This window comes from Macaca fascicularis, chromosome 13 (assembly GCF_037993035.2).
Source record: "Macaca fascicularis isolate 582-1 chromosome 13, T2T-MFA8v1.1".
NCBI lineage: Eukaryota > Metazoa > Chordata > Mammalia > Primates > Cercopithecidae > Macaca > Macaca fascicularis.
The window spans coordinates 104,535,851-104,559,884 of NC_088387.1; the positions used below are offsets into that span (position 1 = coordinate 104,535,851).

The 24,034-nt window shown below is 36.3% G+C and overlaps 1 protein-coding gene across 9 annotated transcripts in view; it reads left to right on the forward strand.

Moving 5' to 3' along the window:
• SMC6 (structural maintenance of chromosomes 6) overlaps nt 1–24,034 on the forward strand; it is an 88,606-nt gene that overhangs the window by 22,961 nt on the left and 41,611 nt on the right. For 6 of the 9 annotated variants that reach the window (XR_006691787.3, XM_065527374.2, XM_005576496.5 and 3 more), the window contains 11 exons: nt 4,491–4,571; nt 5,608–5,709; nt 9,744–9,863; nt 9,964–10,062; nt 12,763–12,909; nt 13,805–13,893; nt 14,063–14,227; nt 14,702–14,880; nt 15,888–16,092; nt 22,482–22,596; nt 23,861–24,021. Coding sequence is in view for 8 of the 9 variants with exons in the window: in XM_065527374.2 (XP_065383446.1) it covers nt 4,491–4,571; nt 5,608–5,709; nt 9,744–9,863; nt 9,964–10,062; nt 12,763–12,909; nt 13,805–13,893; nt 14,063–14,227; nt 14,702–14,880; nt 15,888–16,092; nt 22,482–22,596; nt 23,861–24,021 (1,463 nt within the window). In the remaining variant the exon portion in view is untranslated. The remainder of the gene's footprint in view (nt 1–4,490; nt 4,572–5,607; nt 5,710–9,743; nt 9,864–9,963; nt 10,063–12,762; nt 12,910–13,804; nt 13,894–14,062; nt 14,228–14,701; nt 14,881–15,887; nt 16,093–22,481; nt 22,597–23,860; nt 24,022–24,034) is intronic. The other 3 variants (XM_074012288.1, XM_015433966.4, XM_074012289.1) reach the window with 1 other exon arrangement.

The window sequence follows — 24,034 nt, forward strand, 5'->3', positions numbered from 1 at the left end:
GGAAGCATATGTGTAACTATTATCGGTGAAGTTGTTTAAAATTTACTAATTTGGCTGGGTGCAATGGCTCACACCTGTAATCCCACACTTTGGGAGACTGAGGTAGGTGGATCACCTGAGGTCAGGAGTTCAAGACCAGCCTGGCCAACATGCTGAAACCCCTTCTCTAATAAAAATACAGAAAAAAAAAAATTAGCTGGGCGTGGTGGCAGGCACCTGTAATCCCAGCTGCTAGGGAGGCTGAGGCGGGAGAATCATTTGAACCCAGGAGGTGGAGATTGCAATGAGCCAAGATTGTGCCACTGCACTCCAGCCTGGGCAACAAGAGTGAAACTCCATCTCAAAAAAAAAAAAAAAAAATTTATTAATTCAACACAGGATTGTCAATACATAATATAACACCTTTAATTTGATAGAGCAGTCAAGAACATTTAGTCTATACTACTCTAGGCTAAAATTTATCTTAATAAGGATGTCAGGTTTCTTTGCTTTTTGCTGTCCTAGTCAAAATAGCATCATTGTTCCCTAAACTCAGTTGCTAAACTCTTCTCTTTTTTTCCTGGATGAGTGTTTAGCTTCTAAAGTTACTAAATTCTTAAAGAAAATTTATTCTAGAAAGATAAAGCATTTCTGTATTTCGGAGCTACTGATCACACTTGTAGGGGACAAGGCTTGAGTCCTTTCTGCTAAGATACTTTGGCTGAATTAATTGATAATAGGGTACATGTAGTTCTGTAAACATTTACACTAGAATTACCTTTAGAAGACACCTAATCCAGGCTGTTTGTTTTGTAGATGAGAAACTGGGAGCTACCAAAAATAAATTTATATTTAAGGCTGTCTAGACGTGGTTACTGGTAGAACCTGGATTTGGGATCCAGGCATCCCTGTTTCATTCTACTGTTCTATCCATTGTGCAATACTGCCTCGTTACAGAATTAAGAACTCCAAGATTTGCGATCAAAGAAAAAGAACAATTAGGAGTCTGGGTCTCTTTTCCACTTTGGTTTAGAACAGAGGGTACAGAACTTTCTGTGATGGTGGAAATGTCCTGTATTTATGCTGTTCAGTGGGGTAACCATTAGCCACATGTGGTTCTTGACTACTTGAAATTGTGACTAAGAAATTGAAGTTTTAATTGTATTTTTTTAAGTAGAATAAGCCACACATGGCAAATGGGCCTGCTGCATATCAGACAGTACAAGTTTAGGAAAAATAATTCTTAAAATCTAGAGAAAAGCAGGTACAGCAAATGAATTTCAGACTAGAATTCAGGACAATTTATTAGAATCAGGAAAACCAAGAGTTAGAGTTTATGGAATCATAGGTGTTGGGAGAATCTGAAGGGCATTCAGTATACTGTATAAATACTGTGTATTTACCCTGTGTAGAATCTCCACCAGGTTTTCCTGCGCAGGTTCTTGAAAGGATAATGGGGAAATCACCTCTGTCCAAGGCTGCTTCCTTCTTCTGTGGACAGCTGTATTTATTAGAAAGTTTTCATTATGAGGAAAATTGAAAAAAAGCGTATTTCTCTAAGCTCTCACTTCCTTGGGGAATGTAAAACATGTTATTCTCTGTTGAAATATTTAACGATTCCTGGTCCTTTTTCTTCCATGGTTTACTTAATGAGTAACAAAAGATTCAGTTTCATTGATTAAAATGCAGAAGATCTAGAGCCATGCCACAGGTAGATGTGGAGCACTTGAAGAGTGGGTAGCTCAAATTGAGATATGCAGTAATGTGAAATACACACCAGATTTTGAAAACTTAATATAAAGGAATAACTTAGTTTTTTATATTGATTACATGTTACAATGATAATATTTTGGTTATATTGGATTAAAAATATGTTATTAAATTTCACCTATTTCTCTATATTTTTAATGTGGCTACTAGAACATTTAAAATTGTATGTGTGGGCTGGGTGCAGTGGCTCACGTCTGTTATCCCCACACTTTGGGAGGCTGAGACCGGTGGATCACCTGAGGTCGGGAGTTCGAGACCAGGCTGGTCAACATGGTGAAACACTCTCTCTACCAAAAAACACAAAAATTAGGCAGGCATGGTGGCACATGCCTTTAGTCCCAGCTACTTGGGAGGCTGACATGGTAGAATTGTTTGAACCCAGGAGGCGGAGGTTGCAGTGAGCCGAGATCACGCCACTGCACTCCAGCCTGGGTGACAGAGTGAGACCCTGTCTCAAAAAAAAAAAAAAAAAAAAAAAAATTGTGGGTGACTTGCATTATATTTTTCTTAGACAGTGTTGGTCTAGAATAACCAGGAGGGAAGAGGGTATTTAATGTCTTTCAGTACCTGATCATATTTGTCTTCTGTGCCTCCGTTTCTTATCCTCTTGCTGAAGTTTACCTGTTTTTGCTTTTTGCTTTTTTCAGGGTTCTGACAGATAGAGCTACAACATGCTTTTTTTTGGTTTGATTTTAGAGACTGGGTTTTGCCATGTTGCCCAGGCTAGTCTTGAACTCCTGGCCTCAAGCAATCCTCACACCTTGCCTCTGGCCTCCCAAAGTGCTGGCATGAGCCTTGGGACAGAGTCTCACTCTGTTGCCCAGGCTGGAATGCAGTAGCATGATCACGACTCCCTGCAACCTCCACCTCTCAGGCTCAAGTGATCCTCCACCTCAGCCTCCTGAGAGCTGGTACTACAGGCGGGTACCACTACACCTGGCTAATTTTTGTACTTTTTGTAGAGACGGGGTTTCACCGTGTTGCCTAGGCTGGTCTTGAACTCCTGGGCTCAAGCAATCTACCTGCCTCAGCCTCCCAAAGTGCTGAGATTATAGTTATGAACCACTGTGCCTGGCCAAGATTCTTAAATAATCCCAAGAGTAGTATAAGAAGTAGGAACTCCATTTCAAAAACAGTGAAAAAGGTGTAGAGAAATGAATATAAACTTTGGTGAAGCTTTTAATTGAAAGTTGACGTTAAGATGTTTGTTATTAGAGCTACTACTGCATTAGGTCTATTAAGTGGTCAGATGCAGTATGAAATGATGAGCTGGGGTGCTTTGTGAAAAAATATGTGGCAGATGGAGTCAGGTCTGTATAATAAGAAACATGTCACGTGTAAAGTTTTGTTTATAACTACATAACTTTTTTATTATCTTAGAAGAGAGGCCCAACATTTTACTTAAGAGAAATGTTTTAACCATTGGTATACCAACAAATTACACAATATTTATTTCATAGGCAGTAAACATGAAGGGTTTAAAGTTTTTCATTTATACGATAACCTTAAGATTATTTTTAACATGTAAACTGATTTGTTAGTAATTGACTAACATTTAACATGTAAACTTATTTGTTAGTAATTGAGTAATGACCCTGAATCTTTTTGAAAAAAGTTGTATTTTTTCTATACTTTTCCAATTTATTTTGATATCTTAACTTGTTAGGTGTATTAGGGTTCTCTACAGGGACAGAATGAATAGGAGATATATATGGTTTTAAGTATTAACTCACATGATCACAAGGTCCCACAATAGGCTGTCTGCGAGCTGAGGAGCAAGGAAAGCCAGTCCACGTCCCAAAACTGAAGAACTTGGAGTCCAATGTTTGAGAGCAGGAAGCATCCAGTTTTAGGGAAAGATGTAGGTTGGGAGGCTAGGCCAGTCTAGTCTTTTCAAGTTTTTCCACCTGCTTTGTATTCCAACCGCCCTGGCAGCTGATTAGATGGTGCCCACCCAGATTAAGGATGGGTCTGCCTTTCTTGGCCAGTGACTCAAATGTTAATCTCCTTTGGCAATACCCTTGGGGACACACCCAGAATCAATACTTTGCATCCTTCAATCCAATCAAGTTGACACTCAGTAATAACCGTCACATTAGCCAAAGGTAGTTTCATTCAAGCAATGACTAGTTTCCAAAAGATAGAAAGACTTCATTATTTTCATTTGTTTTACAATATCCTCATGAAGGAATAATATGAAGAACTTCTATAAAAAAATAAACAATACTTGTTATCATGATTCTGATTAGAAATAACTGAGTTGGACTGTGTTTAACTGGAGTAACTGACTTGTCCAAGGCTACATAGGAAGTTAGCAACAGAACTCAAACAAGAACCCAAGGTGGCTGACTCCTTACCATGCTAGGACTCTTCCCATTCTGCTAGCCCATGATTAACCATTGGCATGAGGGTGATATTCTATTCAGCAGGTAAGAAGTGAAAAACTTTTTAATGAAAACACTTTTTCACAGGGTTCTTGTGCTTGTGCCCTCATGTACTGGTAGAATATTGAATTTTAACTATACCATGTATGTTGGTATAATGAAATTTTAAATTATTTTTCCTGCATTATACATTTCTAATTTTTTTTTTTTAATATTTTTATCCTAATGTTATAACCTTTGGCTATTGCTTGGCCTTCCTGATGGCACCATAGGTCACTTGTAATGTATGTTTCAGTTTTTACCTATCTTTAAAGCATTAAAGTAAAATATTCAAAAATGACTTTTTGTTTGTTTGAGGTGGATAATCCAGTTTCTGTTTTAACACAAGAAATGAGCAAGCAGTTCTTACAGTCTAAAAATGAAGGAGACAAATACAAAGTAAGTGGCACCAAGGTAATATAAACCCATTTAAAAAGAGTGCCTTTAGGCATATTGTAAACAATATTCTTGCTCACATAATGGAGTCTGAGTTTTTTTTTTGTTTTTTTTTTTTTTTTTTCTTAGAGCCATCTGTTTAAAGTAATTCAATTTCCTAGATTAGGAAATTGTTAAGTAAGATGGGGGTATAATTTTTTTAAATCTTTGTTTTTACTTTTTGGCTTTTAATTCTTAATCTTTAAGGAAATACAGGGTAACAGTTGCTCCTACATACATAATAACTTGTAAATCTTTTTTTTTTTTTTTTTTTTTTTAAGACAGAGCAAGGCTCTGTCTTCCAGGATAGAGTGCAGTGGCGCAATCTCGGCTCACTGCAACCTCCACCCCTCAGGTTTAAGTGATTTTTGTGCCTTAGCCTCCCAAGGAGCTGGGGTTACAGGCATGTGACACCATGTCTGGCTAATTTTTGTATTTTTAGTAGAGACGGGGTTTCACCTGTTTGGCCGGGCTGATCTCGAAATCCTGGCCTCAAGTGATCACCCGCTTTGGCCTCCCAAAGTGCTGGGATTACAGGTGTGAGCCAGTGTGCCTGTAAATCTTAAACTGTTAAAAACTTTAAAAGCTAACAAAATACTTGACTATACTGCTAAATATTCTGTGTAGTCTTTTGAGTGAGTTTTGGCATTTCTTATTCTAAAAATTTAAGATGTACTAAGACCAAGGATGCCAGTCTTTTCAGCTGTTTTTGCTTAAATAATGGCAATAGTGAAAATGAGCTTATTATCACACCCCGCAGTGTTTTCTTTCATGGAGTTTTAGGAGCTTTTGCAAATGAACATGTGGATGTGAGCATGGTAGGTTCAGTAAATTTGAATCTGAAATGTATTCTTTTGTGTTTGTGTGATTGCTTGTGTTTTTAATGTCTTTTTATATCATTGATCTAAAAGTTTTCAGAGACCAGATTTTTCTTTTTCTTTTTAACAGTTCTATGGAAGTTTACAAACTCCTAATTGCGTTTTTTTGTTGTTGATAATAGTTCTTCATGAAAGCAACGCAACTTGAACAGATGAAGGAAGATTATTCATACATTATGGAAACAAAAGAAAGAACAAAGGAGCAGATACATCAAGGAGAAGAGGTTTGTAAACAGTTAATGTAAATCTTTTTGGGATCAGCCAAATTCCTATAGTAATAGGAATTCCTATAGTAATATCATTACTGATATTCCTATAGTAATATCATTACTGTAGTAAATGATATTGTAAAACTATGCATCTGTATATTTATATAAAACTAGTAATATTTTCATAGCACTCTGAAGTAATGCAATGTAGTGTTTATATTCTGGGTATTAATTAGCTGTTACTTTTTTATTTTGTAATGATAAGTACATACATGTCTTACTTTCTCTATTAGATTATAAGCTAGAGAACAGGGTGGTATCTTACATACTTATCCTCTGATAATATGACTAATGGGTTCCACAATAAGGTATGGTAGTTTAAGTAGTTTAAAAACTATAAGTAGTTTAAAAACTGCAGTATTTCTTCTGGGATAATAAGCACAAGCTTCAAACTGTTATTAAACATAGTATGCATTTATAATTATATACTGTAATCTACAAATCATAGTAATTATAACTCTAGTAAAATGTTAACATTCCTTAAGCAACTGGTAGGTTGGTAGCAGCTGTGACATCCTTACTCACCAGGCTTGGCAGCTGTGCAGATTTGCTTGCACTTATAATCACTTATTTCAATTTGTTTTTAAATCTGTTATATTTTGTTCTTATACTTTCTTCTTCGGATTCCTGAAGATCCAACTTTCTGTGTGATAATCAGAGACCTCAAAATTTTAAGGCTTATGTTATAGCTGTTTATCCAGTGTATTAAGTCCCACCAATTTTATGTAATTCCATATATTGTTCTTTTGTTAGTTTTATATAACCTGTTGAATTTTCATCAACTTTGTAGCTTGTCCTTTTGAGGTAGGATTGTACTAATGATTAAAGTCAAATTCATTATATTATACTGACCTTTTTACTTCACATTTTTGAAGAATGCGTATTTTAAGTTAGGTCTATAGTTATGTGTTTCATTAAATGAAAACTCAAAAATTAAGGATGAGTATATTTATTTTTATTTCCCACATTATCCTTTCAAACCTGGGTTATGTGGTGGTGCTTAAGGAGCTACTATAAACCACAAAAATACTAAAGCACACTTTCTTGGAATATCAGTGTTATTATTGGGGAAGGGAAATACTTGTATATTCAAACAAACTGTACATACCATGTGTTACATTTATTATTTTTAATATAATAAATCAGGACTTGAAATAAATTTGTTTGTTTCAGACCACTTGGGATTAAACACTTATTTTCTCCATGGTATACAAAGTATGCCGATAACAATTAAAGATATTGTAATTATGAAGTATAAGGAGCACTTCCCTAAATTATGTAGGAGAATTCCTGATGCATAATATGCACTCAGTAAGAACTTTTCTCTTAATTGGTGAAATACCCTATATTCTCAAAATAAACTCTTGGTTTGAATAATTAAATCTTTAAGAAATAGTATGTAAAGGCTAGAAGCTAGAATAATCATTCAGTTGATAAATATTAAGTTCTTACCATGTGCCTTGTAGCATCGTGCTTTGGCCATGGTCATATAGTGACAAATAAATAGGATTCTTGGGATCATAGACCTAGTTATTCGGCAGGAAACATAGATGGTAAATAATTTGAGTATGGTGACTACTAAAAGAGATGTAGACTAGGCAACAGCACTTAATAGGGTACTGGCAGTGTCGGGGGCAGTCATGGTCGGGGAGTTATTAAGGAAGTGATGCCTAAGAAGAAAACTGAAGGATGAGTAATACCAGGCAAAGGATGGTGAGGGTAAGGCAGGATGTTCTAAGAAATAGCGTCGTTAAAGCCTCAGGGGCAAGAAAGCATGTGTTCTTTTAAAAAACTAGAAGAATTCCAGTTTGGCTAGAGTGTAAAACACAGGTGTGAGAGATGAGAGGCCAGGTTGTGGAGGACCTTATAAAATTTAGGGGGCAATAGAAGACATGAAAATGCATGACTTCATTAATTGTGTATTTTCAGTAGATTACTCTGCTGTACAAGAGAATAAACCGCTATAAGGAGAGAAGAGATGTGGAAAGATAGATAAAGAAGCCATTATCATTGTCCAAAGACATAATGATGGCTTAAGTTAAGGATATTGGCAGTAGTAGGAAAGAGAACTTTGAAATGATGTAGGCAAATGTTGTAGTGGACATGGAGAAGTAAAGTTAAGACAGAGTCATCAAAGGTGACTGAATGACCTCTAAATTAATTACTTTAGTAGTAGAGTAAGTTCATTGAGATAGGAAGTTTGGGAAGAAAAGCCAGTTTTTCTTTTTTTTCCTTTTTTTAAAGAAAGCTGAATTATATTTTGAACACATTAATTTTGAGGTTTTCAAATTAATTTCCACATTAATTTCCAAGTGGAAATATGAAGTGGGAAGTTGGATATGTAAATTAAGAATACAGAGTCAGGTCTGGCCTCAATAAAAATTTGGGAGTTGTCAGTGTGCTATCAGTATATAAGCCAAAAGAATAATTTAGATTGCTGAGATAGGGGAAAAGTGGGGCCAGGCCTGAACCATGAGAAATTCTCATGAAAGCCATGAGAAGCCAAGGGCAGAGAGATTTTGAGAAGGAACAAGTCATGACCGTGAGATGTACCTGTGGTCCGACACTACATGAATTGAAAAAACTCACTGTATTTAATGACATAATCTTCATAGATGACTATGGCAAGGTGGGTTTCAGTAGCAGTGAAAACAGTAGCCAGATTTGTGGAACTGGAAAATGTGAGGAGATGGAGGAGATAGAGACAATTTTCATGAAACTTGGATAGAAAGGGAAGAAGAATTTTAGAGGAGGAGGTGGTGCCAAGGGATGGGTATTGGTGGTTTTGTTTGTAAGTTGGAAAGATGAGCAAGTAGTGATGAACATGAGTCATAAAGAGGGTAAAGTGGAAACAAAGATGAAAAGATGTGATGGAAAATCAGTGGATTTAGACTTTTGAGAAGATAGAAAAGGGGTACAATCCAAGATATAGGTAGAGGATGGTATGGGTCTTAAATATGAGGCCACTTTTCTTTTATTGCAAAAGGAAGGGATGACTGCTTTAGATTTGTAGTTAAGATTGTTGAGGGAGTTTCTGTCTGATGGCTTCTAAATTATCTGAAGCTGGAGAGGGGGAATGAATGAGGGAATGTGGTGGCAGGGTATATGAGGTTTGAAGAGAGTGATAATAGATTGAAAGAATTTTATAGAATGGGAAAGTGCATTAGATAGGGAAACAAAGTAAGGTCTACAGTGTTCAGGCCCTAGGTGACTCTGGTAAGCATGAATGAAGGGGAGAGGCTGTCTACCCAGGTGTACAGAATATGAGATCTATAAGCTCCAGAAATTGTTTGAATATCACGGTATTTGATATTTGGTGATTTTTAATTAATTATTAAAAGTGAACTTAGTTCCTGGCCAACATGGTGAAACCCCGTCTCTACTAAAAATACAAAAACTAGCTGGGCGTGGTAGTGCTTGCTTGTAGTCCCAGCTACTTGGGAGGCTGAGGCCGGAGAATCGCTTGAACCTGGGAGGTGGAGGTTGGAGTGAGCCGAGATTGTGCCATTGCACTCCAGCTTGGTGACAGAGTGAGACTCTGTCTCAAAAAAAAAAAAATGACCTTAGTTAAGAAAATTATAACTTGTTTGATTTTCAGAAATAAATTTCTCCTGATCCTTACATTCTCTTTGGAATGCCTACTGACTATACTTTGAAGAACAGACCATCATGTCTATCAGATAGGGAATAAAGAGGGAAAATGGGAAAGTGAGTTTTGGGATTTCTCTATATTTGCGTAGTCCTGAACTTTTAATTCCTTTGCTCTTCATCTGAAGAGTATTTGGCCATTTTTATAGTGCAGAAATTCACAAAATTATTGGACTTATTAAAAGTATACTGAAGAATCAAGAATAAAAAAAAAAAGTTATTTTTAAACAAATCTTTGTGTAGTAGTTGTTTAGGCGTTGTTTTTAAAAGAAATAGATTTGCAAAAATGTGTTTTTTCAACATTAATAAAAAATATGTCCCTTCTGTTTTCTTTTTTTCAGCGGCTTACTGAACTAAAGCGCCAGTGCGTAGAGAAAGAGGAACGTTTTCAAAGCATTGCTGGTTTAAGTACAATGAAGACTAATTTAGAGTCCTTGAAACATGAAATGGCTTGGGCAGTGGTAATTATCACTTAATTACTTGTTCACATATATATGGGATCTGCAGAATATATTTGGTTATTATTGTTAATCTTATCAATTTGCTATATAATTTTTTTAGGTCAATGAAATTGAAAAACAATTGAATGCTATCAGAGATAATATCAAAATTGGAGAAGATCGTGCTGCTAGACTTGACAGGAAAATGGAAGAACAGCAGGTAATTACAGTTTTTTAAATGCAGATTTAATAGGTTGAATCATATGAAATTGCTGATATTAGACTATTTATGACCCACTAAACTGGCAGTTTCAGACTGTATATTTGTCTATATTTGAATTTATTGCTTAGGTGAAATAGACCTAAACTTGTTTTCAAGGCCTGTTGTGGTAACTGTCTTTTGAAAAGAATATTCTATCTATGATAAGCCTGTCTGAGGCTAGGGCTCTAGAACTCATGCATATTGTCAGTGGAACTTTGTTACTGACAAGACATATAAGAAGAGCCTGAAGCTTTTACTCTTCGGTTCATTAAGGAGTTTAAACACAAACAGACCTGAGAAATAAAGGGGTGCTAGAATAATATAAATTAGAATCACATTAAAGGTAGCTATCAGAAAGTATGAGAACTCAGAACTGAAAACAATGCCCAGAGATTGCTAAGGGAACTGAGATTTATGGTCCAGAACCAAGATGGCCTGTCAGAGGATTTCATATAGGTGGAAGGCAAGTGGGATTCATTGTTAGGTCTGTTAAGGTTAATTTCAGCCTGACATCTAAGATTGCAGGTAGAAACTGCCCTATCTAAAATTCAAGAAAGTCACCAAAGTCTTCCACATGGGCCTAGAGGTTACAGAAGTTGAGTGTCAAATAAAGGCAGTCATTCTTTGTTGGGGCTTTCCATGTGGACCTTTTTACCATTCAGCAGATCCACTCTTTATACACTGTTTCTTTTTTGAACAGCTTTATTGAGATATCATTCATTTACCATATAATTCACCCATGTAAAGTATGTAATTGACTGGGTTTTAGTATATTCACAAGGTTGAGCAGCCAGCACTGTGGGGTTTCTCATGCTGTAATGCCAGAAGAAGAACTCCTAGTTTTTTTTTTCTTTACTCTCCTTCCCCTGCAAATGTACTCAATATGTCAGTGTAGCTTACTTACCTCTTAGCATTTTCTCTATTTTGCTTAGGAAATTTATTTCTGGCCCCCAAGCTTGGCTGTGGTATAGAATGTAATCTTTCCTAACTTGCTTTTTTCTGTCTGCCTCTAAGATGAGCAGATTGATCTTTTTTTCTTTTAAGGTTTATGACATTAATTCATCAGAGGTAATAGATGAGTATGTAAAAATAGGTAAAGATAGGACACTTAGTGATTTGTGGGCTAAGTTTCTTACTCCCTCTTCAGGCAGTAAGTGGAATTTCAACGCTTTCCACCTCTCACCTTAAATTTTCATTTCTGAGAGAATACTCTGAAATTTTCATCAAGTATGTTTCTCTTCTCACCCTCATTTCTCAGCTTATCATCAGGTAAGGCCTTAAATACTTTCCTCCTCAAGCATTTCGCAGTCTAAGATGGAATCCAGTCTGAGTAACAGCTGCTCACCTCTTTTTTAAATGGGAAAGGAGGATCATAAGGCTAGGTGATGTTTAGTTTAGTAGGCCTTTTTCTCCGTTTAAGCGTTTGCATACTGTATGTAGTAAATGGCAAATTTCTGGAGGGTAAGGACTATCTTATTTTATCTTTATATCCTTTCCATCTTGTCTTACATAAAGCCTTTCACATTGTTGCCTGTAGAATGACTATTAAATGGAAGATTTCTGAAGAAACAGTGTCTAAAGCAGACTTTAAACTTTTGTTAATTTAAAACTGAAAAATAATATGAATTATGTTTAGTTTGTATAAAACCTGGATCCAGCTTTCATTTTTATTAAAAAGCAATTCCTCTACTCATTGTCCTTGGGTGCTTTCATGTTTTAATGGCAGAGTTGAATTGTTTTAGGAGAGACCATGTGGCCCACAAAGCCTGAAGTGTACACTATCTAGCCTCTTATAGAAAGGTTTGCTGACCCCGATTGAAATAGTGCTCATATTTGTTCCTTCTCATCAGTCCCTATTGTTAGCATCCCATTTTGGTCCCTAATTGTCTTTGATCCATAACATTATATTAACTTTTTACTGAAATCTTTTCCTTTGATTTTTCTGTCTACCCTGTGTTCCAAGTGCTTCCAGAGTAATCTAACACGCAGATTTAGGAGATAAGAGACAGACTTAGGCTGTCTTCCTGTTTTCTAGAAGATTAAGTTGTAAGCTGTTCATTGTAGAATGCAAGGCCCTTCTACCCCTTCATCTCATCTCCTACCATTATCCTATGAATTTAAGCTCTAGCAATATTTAATTTCTAAAATATGAATACCTTTGTACATGCTCTTTCATCTGCCTCTAACACCCTTCCTCAACTTATTTCCTGGTACACTTAGATTAATTTTTAAAATCTCAGCTCAAAATACTACTTCCTCTTTGAAGGCATTCCTGACTTTTTCTGGCCAACCTCTGGTTTGTCTCTCTGTGCTCCCACAATTAAGAATAAACGTACCCTACTTTAGCATTATTGTATACAGACCGTATCATCAGTTTGTGTTCTGTTTTTCTGCTAAATTATCTCTCTCTCTCTTATGTTATCTGAGGACATTTGTTATCACGTCTTTGTATCCCTAGAGGATAGCACATTTGTTGCATAACTAACTGTGGGTTAAGATCAAATTATATTATAGTATTTTATATAACATTATGTTACTATGTTTGCCTAAAGTCTTGAGTGAAGTTAAATTTGTTATTGGTATATGAACTATAGATAATTATTTTTAAAAACTCTCTCTGTTGAAAAAATATACTTTAATAATGTTATTTTCTTAAAGGTCAGACTTAATGAAGCAGAACAAAAGTACAAGGATATTCAAGACAAACTAGAAAAGATTAGTGAAGAGACAAATGCACGAGCACCAGAATGTATGGCATTGAAAGCAGATGTCGTTGCTAAGAAAAGGGCCTATAATGAAGCTGAGGTGAGAGAAATTTTCTAAACTGAAATATTAAAAGCCACACAGCAAATATAAAGATTGTTCTTCTATCTCTTTTAATTATATTTTGTTGTTTTGAAACAGTCTTGCTCTGTCACGCAGGCTGGAGTGCTGTGGCGCCATCACAGCTCACTGCAGCTTCTACCTCCTAGGCACATGGTATCCTCCCACCTCGGCCTCCTGAGTAGCTGGGTCTACAGACATCTGTCACCATGGCTGGCTAAATTTTTTTGTATTTCTTGTAGAGACAGGATTTTGCCACATTGTCCAGGCTGGTCTTGAACTCCTGACCTTAAGTGATCTACCTGCCTCAGCCTCCCAAAGTGCTGGGATTACAGGTGTGAGCCTCTGCACCCAGCCTCTTCTATTTTTTTATTATTATTTTTTTGAGACGGAGTCTCACCCTGTCGCCCAGGCTGGAGTGCAGTGGCACAGTCTTGGCTCACTGCAACCTCCGCCTCCCGGGTTTAAGCGATTCTCCTGCCTTAGCCTCCTGAGTAGCTGGGACTATAGGGGTGTGCCACCACACCTGGCTAATTTTTTGTATTTTTAGTAGAGATGGGATTTCACCATGTTAGCCAGGATGGTGTCGATCTCCTGACCTCGTGATCCGCCCACCTTGGCCTCCCAAAGTGCTGGGATTACAGGCGTGAGCCACAGCACCGAGCCTTCTAATTTTTAAAGTAGAGATTTTGTACCTGAGTTGAAATTAGTGATGCTTTGAGATTTTAAAAAATGTAATGGTTTCAAATGACGATTTTGTGCTTCATTTTAAAAATATATTCCTGTACACATTCAGTCTCTGAGGATTTGACAAAAGTGGACTCGAATGGGATATTTGTTTTCATTTTAGCAAAGCGTGTCTAATTTTTTTTGTTAGGTTTTATATAACCGATCCTTAAATGAATATAAAGCATTAAAGAAAGATGATGAGCAGCTTTGTAAACGAATTGAAGAACTGAAAAAAAGGTAGGATAGTTACTTTGAAATTTTCATGACTCTTATTTTGTAATAAAGTAAGGTAGATGCATTGGAATATTGTATTTTATGTATTGTTGTTAATGAAATTTTATTACATTGGCTTGTGTTCTTTAAACTGTTCATTTAACATTTTTCACTTTGGGTTATTTACTGTTAGTACTGACCAATCTTTGGAACCTGAACGGTTGGAAAGACAAAAAAAAATATCTTGGTTAAAAGAGAGAGTAAAGGCCTTACGAAATCAAGAAAATTCAGTCAATCAAGAGATCGAACAGTTTCAGCAAGCCATAGAAAAGGACAAAGAAGAATATGGCAAAATTAAGTAAGTTGCAACATCCTTAGAATGATTTTTTTCAATTACTTTCACATCATATAGTTTTGTTCTTATATGAAGAGAGCAAATATGGTTGTTTCTTCTACATAATAAGGGATCTTTTAAAAAAGATTTTATTTTTATGTTAAATACCTTGCAGAGCAGGGCTAACTCATAGCCAGTGCACCTATAGCCAGCTGGATCTTTTAAAATCACTTTTCAAGACTTCTTATAGTTGTAGAGTTGAACAATTTCTGGGATTCCTAGCCCATCATCGTTGCATTACTTTTTTTATGCCAAGTTTTGAGGACTCCAGACTGTTTTTCTCTGGTAACACAATTATTTTCAAATAAATAATTCTGCTTTTGGTTTTTAGGGTAGCTAGGTGGGTCATTCACTGGGATGTAGGTGTTCTGGGCAAAGGTTAAAAAATGTTTCTGTAAAACTATCACATATCTGTCCTGTTCTGCTTTTCTTTTTTAGGAGAGAAGAATCAGATGTGAAGCATGCACTGAGCTACAATCAGAGGCAACTGAAAGAATTGAAAGATAGTAAAACTGATCGACTCAAAAGATTTGGCCCTAATGTTCCAGCTCTTCTTGAAGCCATAGATGATGCTTATAGACAAGGACTTTTTACCTATAAACCTGTAGGCCCTTTAGGTATTTGTCTTAATTTAGTGAGGTTATAATAAACTTTAGAAATAAGTTTTTATTTTCAGAATGATTGAATGAAGTTTTCAAAATACAGTGATTTCATTAAAAAAGATAAAATGATGAAATTATGTTAAGCTCTGTAGCTTTCGTTTTATATTTTTAGAGCATAAAATATCCAGAAGTGAGAGAACTTTGGAAAAGGAAAAGTAATTACAGAGTTGAATAATTTGGTTCTTGTTTTTCTGAATAAACAAGTGAATGAACTAATATAATTGATTATTCAGAAAAAAAAATAATAACATCAAGATGAAGGAGCAGTTACCTGAGTTTTGGTAACCTTTTTAAAATGACTTTTCTTTCTTAGTTTCTGTTTTGGTTGGACAGCATGATTTCTAAGTTCTCTTCCAACTGTAAAATCTGTGGTTACTTTACTCTTACATATACATGGTACGTAAAAAAATTTTTTAAGTCACGTTTTCTTGGAGGGTTATCTTTAATTCTGAAAATCATTAGGTGAAAATGCTTATAAATATAGTTTGTTAGTAAAGTATTGCGTTTAAATATTGTAGTAATGTCTCTTTTAAATGATACGTACCTTTATACCAGGATCCATTTCAATGGACAAGGCTTTTTTTCCCATCCCATTAAGGAATTTGAAAATCCCTTGATTTTCAGAACCCCATTGAAAGACTAGAATAGTATAAACTGAATATAGAAAAGCCACCGTTGGTTTACATTAGCGTGGGACAATTTTTTTCACAGGATTTGGTGGATTTTCTCTCCATTGTATCCTGTGGGTATAGGGGATTTCCCATTCAGTTAAAATATTATTTAAACTGCTTTATATAAAAGTATGTTAAGTCATTTATAAACTATGATTAAATGATCTGTAATGTCATTTAAACTGCTTTATATAAAAATATGTCATTTATAAACTATAATTAAAGAGGAGTGATGTTAATATTTCAAAATAAGTATTTATGAGCTCGTCTATAATTTTCTCTCACTTTTAGGAGCTTGCATTCATCTTCGGGACCCGGAACTTGCTTTGGCTATTGAATCTTGCTTAAAAGGGCTTCTGCAGGCCTATTGTTGCCATAATCATGCTGATGAACGTGTCCTTCAGGCACTCATGAAAAGGTTTTATTTACCAGGGACCTCACGGCCACAGATAATAGTTTCTGAGTTTCGGAATGAGATATATGATGTAAGACACAGGTAAGGCATTAGTAATTGAATATGTTTCTGGCTTTGCTTAATCATATGCAGGACTGGAAAGAGTTAAAACACTTTTAATGTTAATCATATCTTTACCCCTGATTTGTAAAATTTCATCAAGCCACTTTAATTTCTGTCTAGGTATTAGTTCTAGGCGTTAGAGAAACATAGATAAATGTTCCCTACCATTGAAGTTCTTACATGTGGGAGACATTACAGGGAAACAGATGTAGTATGGCTTAGAAATTATACCCGTGAGGAAAATGATATGACCAAATTAAGAGGGAGGGCCTAAGGAAGAACATTGGCACTCGTTACACACAGTTACATTCTGAAGGTGTTTCACAGAATCCATAGACAGTAATTGTGTTCTTTGATGACCTTAACAAGTCTTTTCAAGGGAGCTCAGTACCCAAACTGGCCTCTTTGCTAACTGCTGGCTAACACTTTAAAAATGAATGTAGGCCAGGCACGGGTTCATGCCTGTAATCCCAGCACTTTGATAGGCCAAGATGGGCAGATTGCTTTAGCTCAGAAGTTCAAGACGAGCCTGGGCAACTTGGGGAGTCCTGTCTACCAAAAATATATAAAAAAAAAAAAAAGCCAGGCTTGGTGGTGTGTACCTGTGGTCCCAGCTACTTGGAAGGCTGAGGTGGGAGGATCACTTGAGCCTAGAAGGCGGAGGTTGTAGTGATACAGTGACAGGGTCATGCCATTGCACTCCAGCTTGGGTGAAGAATGAGACCCTGTCTCAAAAAAAAAAAAAAAGAATATATTCGCAGATTACATTTTAAAATTTCTTTTCTCTCCCATCTCCACTTTTTAAAATAAACCTTCTTTTTAATTAAGTCTAATGCTGTATATCTCGTATTTGGTAAATTTGTGTGTATAATTAACTCATGTTAATAGGTAGACAAGGAAGAATTCAGAGAGGGGATGAGAAATCATCGGTCGTTTAACTGATGAGTTTGTTAAGTGATAGAAAAAGTTAATTGCCTTGTAGGCAAATAGAATTCTGTGTGTAAAACGTGTGGAAGCATGACATTGGGAGTTTTTCTGCAAAAAATAGCATTTGCATTTTTGATAGGAAGAAACAGATTAGCAGAGAGATTAGGACAAAATAAAGTTTAATTGAATGCAAGAGAAGGAAAAATCAGGATGACTTCTAGGTTTCTGGCTGGAGTGACTAGCTGAAGGATGCCATCAATTGTGAGGAATGTCCTTGAATCTGAACTGTCATTTTGGGACCAAAGAGAATAGTCCTGGCCATTCTGGCGGGGCCTGCTCTGAACTGCCACGAGGACTCTGAAGAAGAGTGCCTGGTGCTGCCTTGCTGGCACATTGTGTGTCCCAGCCTGTGCTTCTAGTCACTTAGCCGTGAAACACATGTGACAAGGGATCCAATGTGTGTGTCGTAATGCCAGTTTTCTTGGAAGTAGGTGAGTTTATGTGCTGAGAACAAGGGCCTCAGGAGTTGGTAGGAGGTACCTTCTTTAAGGGTTTAGATTGGCTGCCAAGGAGAATGAGAGAGGAAGCTGACTCAAGTCTGTTAAGATACAAAAAGCCTAGTGGCTGCAGGATTTTTCACTGATAACGTTTCTTTAGAGATGAGTGGAGGGAGAGTCTGTACTGTTAGGTAAATATTAGAATGTTTTAGAGTGGAGAGGTATTACAGAAAGGGAAAAGGGAAGCACTTGAGTGTATTGTTGACAAATTAGTTTAAAGAAAGAGAGGACTGGGAGAAAGTGTTTAGACCCACCTTAATAAAGTTAGAGAACATGCTTAAAGGCATAAGTCTGGAAGGAGAGGAGGTTATGGTAAGAGTGAAAAATTCAAGCTGAATGGAACAGGTCTAGGGGATGACAAAGTCCGTGTTTTGGCTTCAGGAGCAGGTAGCTGAAACGCAAGTTGTTGGAATAGGGGAAGAAACTAGATTGTAATCCTTTTGGGTGTTGATAGGATATTGACAAGAGTCTTGAGTACGTCTAACATTCTGTTAACTGTACCTGCCTTGTAAACATTTTGAAGGGGTGAATTTTTTGTGTGTTTGAAGAACTTTTTCGGTATGAATTATGGTTCAAATGCTAAATTTAAAAACTGGCTATATTATTTTAATGTGAAAAATAGTAAAATATTATTAGAGTTTATAATGCATCAGATACACAGGACTCAAGGACTCATTTCAGTCATTTAGGCTTATGCTATATAACCTTAACAGAGGTACCTAGGAAGGTGTCTAGCTCACCTTTCCTATAAAGATGGTCTTGTTTCTTCTTCTCAGAGGACATAGAAGCTACTAAACTACTCCTCCTGCTATTATGCCTGCATTTGTACATCTTGCCCCCATCTCAAGAGAGATTCTTTCTGCCTGAGGCTAGTCTACTTGTGCCTTGAATCACATACTTTCTTGCCTGACTCATTAACCATTTAAAAAAATTATTTCAGCCCTCCTGAGCCTTAAACTTTCCCATTAAATTTTCTGTTTTAAACATGGTAGGTCTCTGATTTGTGTTTCTCCTTTTAAAAACACACCCCTCCTAGAGGAGACTGCATTCACTCATAGACTTACCACTCTAGGTCCCTAAATGTTAATTATATTCTCCAGTTATTTCCTTGTTGCGGAATCCAGTTGATATTTACCTTCTCTCAAGCATTAGATGCTATCAAATACACCTTCCTTCAAACTTCTTATTCCTTTTGTTACTATGACACCATTTTCTTGGTTCTCATACTCTTTAGGTATTTCTCAGCCTATATGTGGGCTTTTCTTCATCTCCTTCTGGTGCTCCCTACAGCTCTCTTCATAGTCTGTTATATCTTCTCACTTTATATCTTCTTATATTTGGAAAATTAAAAATACACCAAATTTAGACCAGTCACAGTGGCTCACACCTATAATCCCAGCACTTCAGGAGGCTGAATCGGGTGGATCATTTGAGCTCAGGCGTTTAAGACCAGCCTGAGTAATGTGGTGAAACGCCGTCTCTACCCAAAATACAAAAATAAACTGAGCATGGTGCTGTGTGCCTGTGGTCCCAGCTACTCAGGAGCCTGAGGTGGGAGGATCACTGGAGCCCTGGAAGTCAAGGCTGCAGTGGGCTGTGATCGTGCCACTGCACTCTAGGCGACAGAGGGAGATCCTGTCTCAAAAAAAATAAAATAAAAATACACCAAATTTTAATCATGTTTTTTTCCTATATTTTAACTTAGTGATGTTTTTCCTTTTACTTGACTTTAGAAATCACATCTTTTTATGAAATGATTTAAATATAATTAGGATGGAAAAATCATTTTGTCCTGTAACTCCACTTACCAGTGAGGCCTATTATACTTGCCTAGATTTTCTGTGCACGTTTTCCTTTGTCAGTATGTTTTGTTTAGACTTTCTGCTTAACATTGTTTGTGAACCTATATCCTGTTATCTTCTTCTTGTCCCTTCTCACCAACATCTCATTGCTAATGTTCCTTTCTACTTTTTGCTCTGCTAGACTGATTTTGTATCCTCCCCCAACATACTATTAATTGTAATATAAGCCAGTATGAAGTAAATCCCAGGGACGAATAGCCAAAGGAAGAGATAGTCGTGACTTGGTGCTTTAGAGCAAACTGGTAGTAACAACTTCATGTAATGATGGCCTGTGGCTGCCCAAAAATGGTGACTCCTTCCTAGTTTCAAAACCTGTGCTCTCCACAGGCTGGCGAGAGTCTGCATTTCACCAGAACTGCCTACCACATCCTCCCCTCTTAGACTTCTACTCCCTTTCTTTATCTCCTTGTTCTCTACTTTGTTTCATTGACTGCCTGACATTTCTAGAGCATCCACACCCTATTCTTTCTTATCCTTGTTTTTATTTCCGCCTGAAATCTGTCCTAAAAAGCCATTTACCTGCTACTATCTCTTTTCTCTGCTTCCCTTTTCAGGAAAAACTCAAAGGAATTGTCTATGTCTCTTAATTTCTCTCTACCTTCTTTCTTGAACCTTCTCCAGTCAAACTTTATAATTTCATCACATACCAAAACAGCTCTCATCAAGGCATCAGCAAGCCTCACTTTGCTTAACTCAATTAACTCAAAGTCATTACTATTCACTAATTTTACTTACTGGCAGTATTTGCCCTTGATCCTTTCATTCTTCCTGAAACCCTTTTTCACTTGGCACCAAGGGCCTCACTCTTCTCATTTTCCTAATTCTCTAGGCGTTCGTTTTTGGTATCTTTTGCTGCTTCCTCCTCACTGCTGACTGTACTAGTGCTCCAGAACTCTTCTTGGCCTGCACTTCTCCCTAGGTGAACTCATCTGATTTCATGACTTTACAGATCATACATTGATGACTGTGAAACTATGTTTGTAGGTTGCCTTTTTCTTCTGAACTCTAGGATATAATATACTTAATATGTATTTTCCACTTAGATGCCCAATAAGCATTTCAAACTTAACATGTCTGAAAGCTATACTCCTGATTTCCACCCCAAAACCTGCACTTTCAGTAATCTTCTCCATCTTCATTTCCCTATTGCAGAGTCATTCTTGATTCCTTTTTTTTTTTTTTTGAGACGGAGTCTCACTCTGTTGCTCAGGCTGAAGTGGCCGGATCTCAGCTCACTGCAAGCTCCGCCTCCCGGGTTTACGCCATTCTTCTGCCTCCGCCTCCCAAGTAACTGGGACTACAGGCACCCGCCACCTCGCCTGGCTAGTTTTTTTGTGTTTTTTTTAGTAGAGACGGGGTTTCACCGTGTTAGCCAGGATGGTCTCGATCTCCTCACCTCGTGATCCACCCGTCTCGGCCTCCCAAAGTGCTGGGCTTACAGGCTTGAGCCACCGCGCCCGGCCTCTTGACTCCTTTCTGCTACCCCACATCCTACTGGCTGTACTTTAGAAATATATCCAAGATCTGACCACTTGTGTGGTGACTACACTGGCTCACGCCATCATCATGTTTCCCTTGAGGATTTATAGGCTGATCTCCCTGCTTCTGGTTACTTGGCACCACAGTTTCAGTACAGCAGCCAACGGAAAGTCAGGTCATGTTGTGCCTCTGCTCAAAGGACTCTAAACTTTGCTGTTTTCCTTATCACAGGCCTGACTGTGACCTCTAGGCTTGGATGATCTGTCCTCTCACCATCTTTCTTATCCTGTCTGTAGAAGCACTTCCCTCCCTGATCTGTCCGCTGTGGCAGTCTGTCTCCTTGCTTCTCTGACACATCTTTTAGGGTCTTCATGATTGCTCTTCCCTCATCCGGAATGGTCTTCTAAGGTTACTTATGTGACTATCTCATTTCCTCAGGTATCTGCCCAGTGTTATCTTAGTGAGGCTTTTTCTAGTCTTTGTGTGTGTGTGTGTGTGTGTGTGTGTGTGTGTAAAAAAGCACCATAAGCTGCCTTTCCCTTCGTTCTTTTTCTTTATTCTCTGTCTTCCTTCAAAAAAATGTAAGCTCCATGAACAGAGTGTAGTCTGTTTTGTATACTGCTCCCTTTATCCTCTGGAACAGCACCTGCCACAAAGTAGGTGCTCACTAAATATGTGTTGAATTAATGGATGAGTAGGTATAAAACATGCATGCAAAGATACTTTGTTTTGGAATTCTAGGACTAGAAAAGCACTAAGAATGCTACCACCATCTTCTCCTCAGCCATTCATTGCTCCTGTACCTCCTATTCTTAGTATGTTCATTTTTCAGTGCTATTAATAGCTTACATGTTTACATTTTAGTTGAAAGATTGTCTCTTTCATGAGCCCAAATTACAATTCCTAAGAATATCTTTTCTTTCATATTTCCTCTGTGTTGGTAATAAACTTTGCTTCAATTTTTCTTTTCTTATATCGGGGCAAAAATTGTTTAGCTATTTATAATGAATTTTAAATAATTGACTTTTATGTTTATGTATGATAACTGTATGAGATTTAAGGAAATTGTAATTATTAATTATAGTAGGCAGCAGGGCATATTGATTAAGAATCTGGACTGTAGAGCTGAGCTGCCTGGTTTAAATCCTAGCCCAGTTACATAACTATCTTCGTGACGATGGGGAACATACTCAACTCTCTGAAGCATCCTCATCCGAAAAAAATGTGGAGAGAATAATACTATTTATCTTATGTGATTGTTAAAAGGATTGAATGAGCTAATATTTGTAACATGCTTAGAACAGTGCCTAACACACAGTATTATATAAATGCTAAATAAATAAACCTCTATATATTTGAAAACCTGTGTTTTCAAATGTTACCAGGTAGTTGATATTGTCTGGTTATTTATAATCTCCCCCTGTTACAAATATATATGGAAATATATATACTCTATTATATGTATATATATACACAATTTTCATATATATATATTTATAATTAAAATTTGCTAAGTTAATCCTTCTGTCTTTTTGTCTCCTAGAGCTGCTTATCATCCAGAGTTTCCAACAGTTCTGACAGCTTTAGAAATAGATAATGCGGTCGTGGCAAATAGCCTAATTGACATGAGAGGCATAGAGACAGTGCTACTAATCAAAGTAAGACCACCAGATCTTTGCTGTATTTTATGTTATTGTTAAATTTTTAAAACTGAAGATGATTATATAAATTCCAGTTCTCCTTTTATCATAGAGTTGTTGATGTGTTTCACTATTGTACTTTTACCTGATAGGAAAATCGATAGGGTAACATAGAAACTGATTGATTTGTATGTTTTCTGCCCCATGGATCTTTATAACTTTTGGCTGTTCTTTATAAAATCATTTCACAAATGCATATTATTCTTTTGGTGCATGGTGTTATAAAATTTTTTTGTTCATTCTTATTTAGCTGCCAAATTTATTCTTTATTTGCCCTTACAGATACATATATTATTATCATTCTACTTAAATGAAGTATTTTGCTTGATATCTTATGACTTCTTTTTCATATAACTTTGTACTCTGTTAGATAAATCAATATTTACTGTTTATCTGTGTAGGTATTTTTATGTGCTTGTTAGATTAGATCACCGTATTTTGTTTCCTCTGTTGGCATAAATTTGCTGAGAAGGGACAAGGTGATTTATATTGTCTTGTTATTTGAAACAAATTTGTAATCAAGACAAACAAAAGTCTTTTTTTTCTCATTAACAGAAGCTAAGAAGGGTCTAGATAACTCAAATGTGTGTGTGTGTGTATATATATATATATATATATATACATATGTTCATATTGTAGTTATTTGTGTGTTCTACTCTCTCATATTTTAGAATAGTACTTGAAAAAATAAATAATAAAGCCCTGTTGTAAAGGTCTGTCCCCAGAGAGGTTGATTAGGCCTTAATTAACCTAATCTTCTTTCACTTCCTCCAGGGCTTAAATATTTCCAGACTTTCCGTACATTTTTCAGTATGGTAATCGATTATTGGAATTTGCTATTCATTCATATCTTTTCTAGGGTGTAAAAGTCATTTAGAAAAAATAGTATGAACTGGTCTAAAGTCTGTATTTTCACATTAAAAAGCACTTAAAATAGTTTTAACTTTTAAATGGATAATACTCAAATTTAAAAATAAATATACACCAATTTGTCATGAAACATTGTTTACTAAACTGTTTTAAGACTTTTTAAATAGTTTTAATTCTTCTAACCTTGAAAGTGTTAAAATTCTTATATTTAACTTTATAAAATTATTTGAATGTTTTAAAAAGAATACTTGAATCATATTAAAATAATAAGGACGAGTAACATTTTGAAATTCTGTACATCAGAAAAATTTTCACATTGTTTTAAAAAATTTATTTTTTTCTATTCTTTTAGAATAATTCTGTAGCTCGTGCAGTAATGCAGTCCCAAAAGCCACCCAAAAATTGTAGAGAAGCTTTTACTGCTGAGGGTGATCAAGTTTTTGCAGGACGTTATTATTCATCTGAAAATACAAGACCTAAGTTCCTAAGCAGAGATGTGGATTCTGAAATAAGGTTAGAGTCAAGT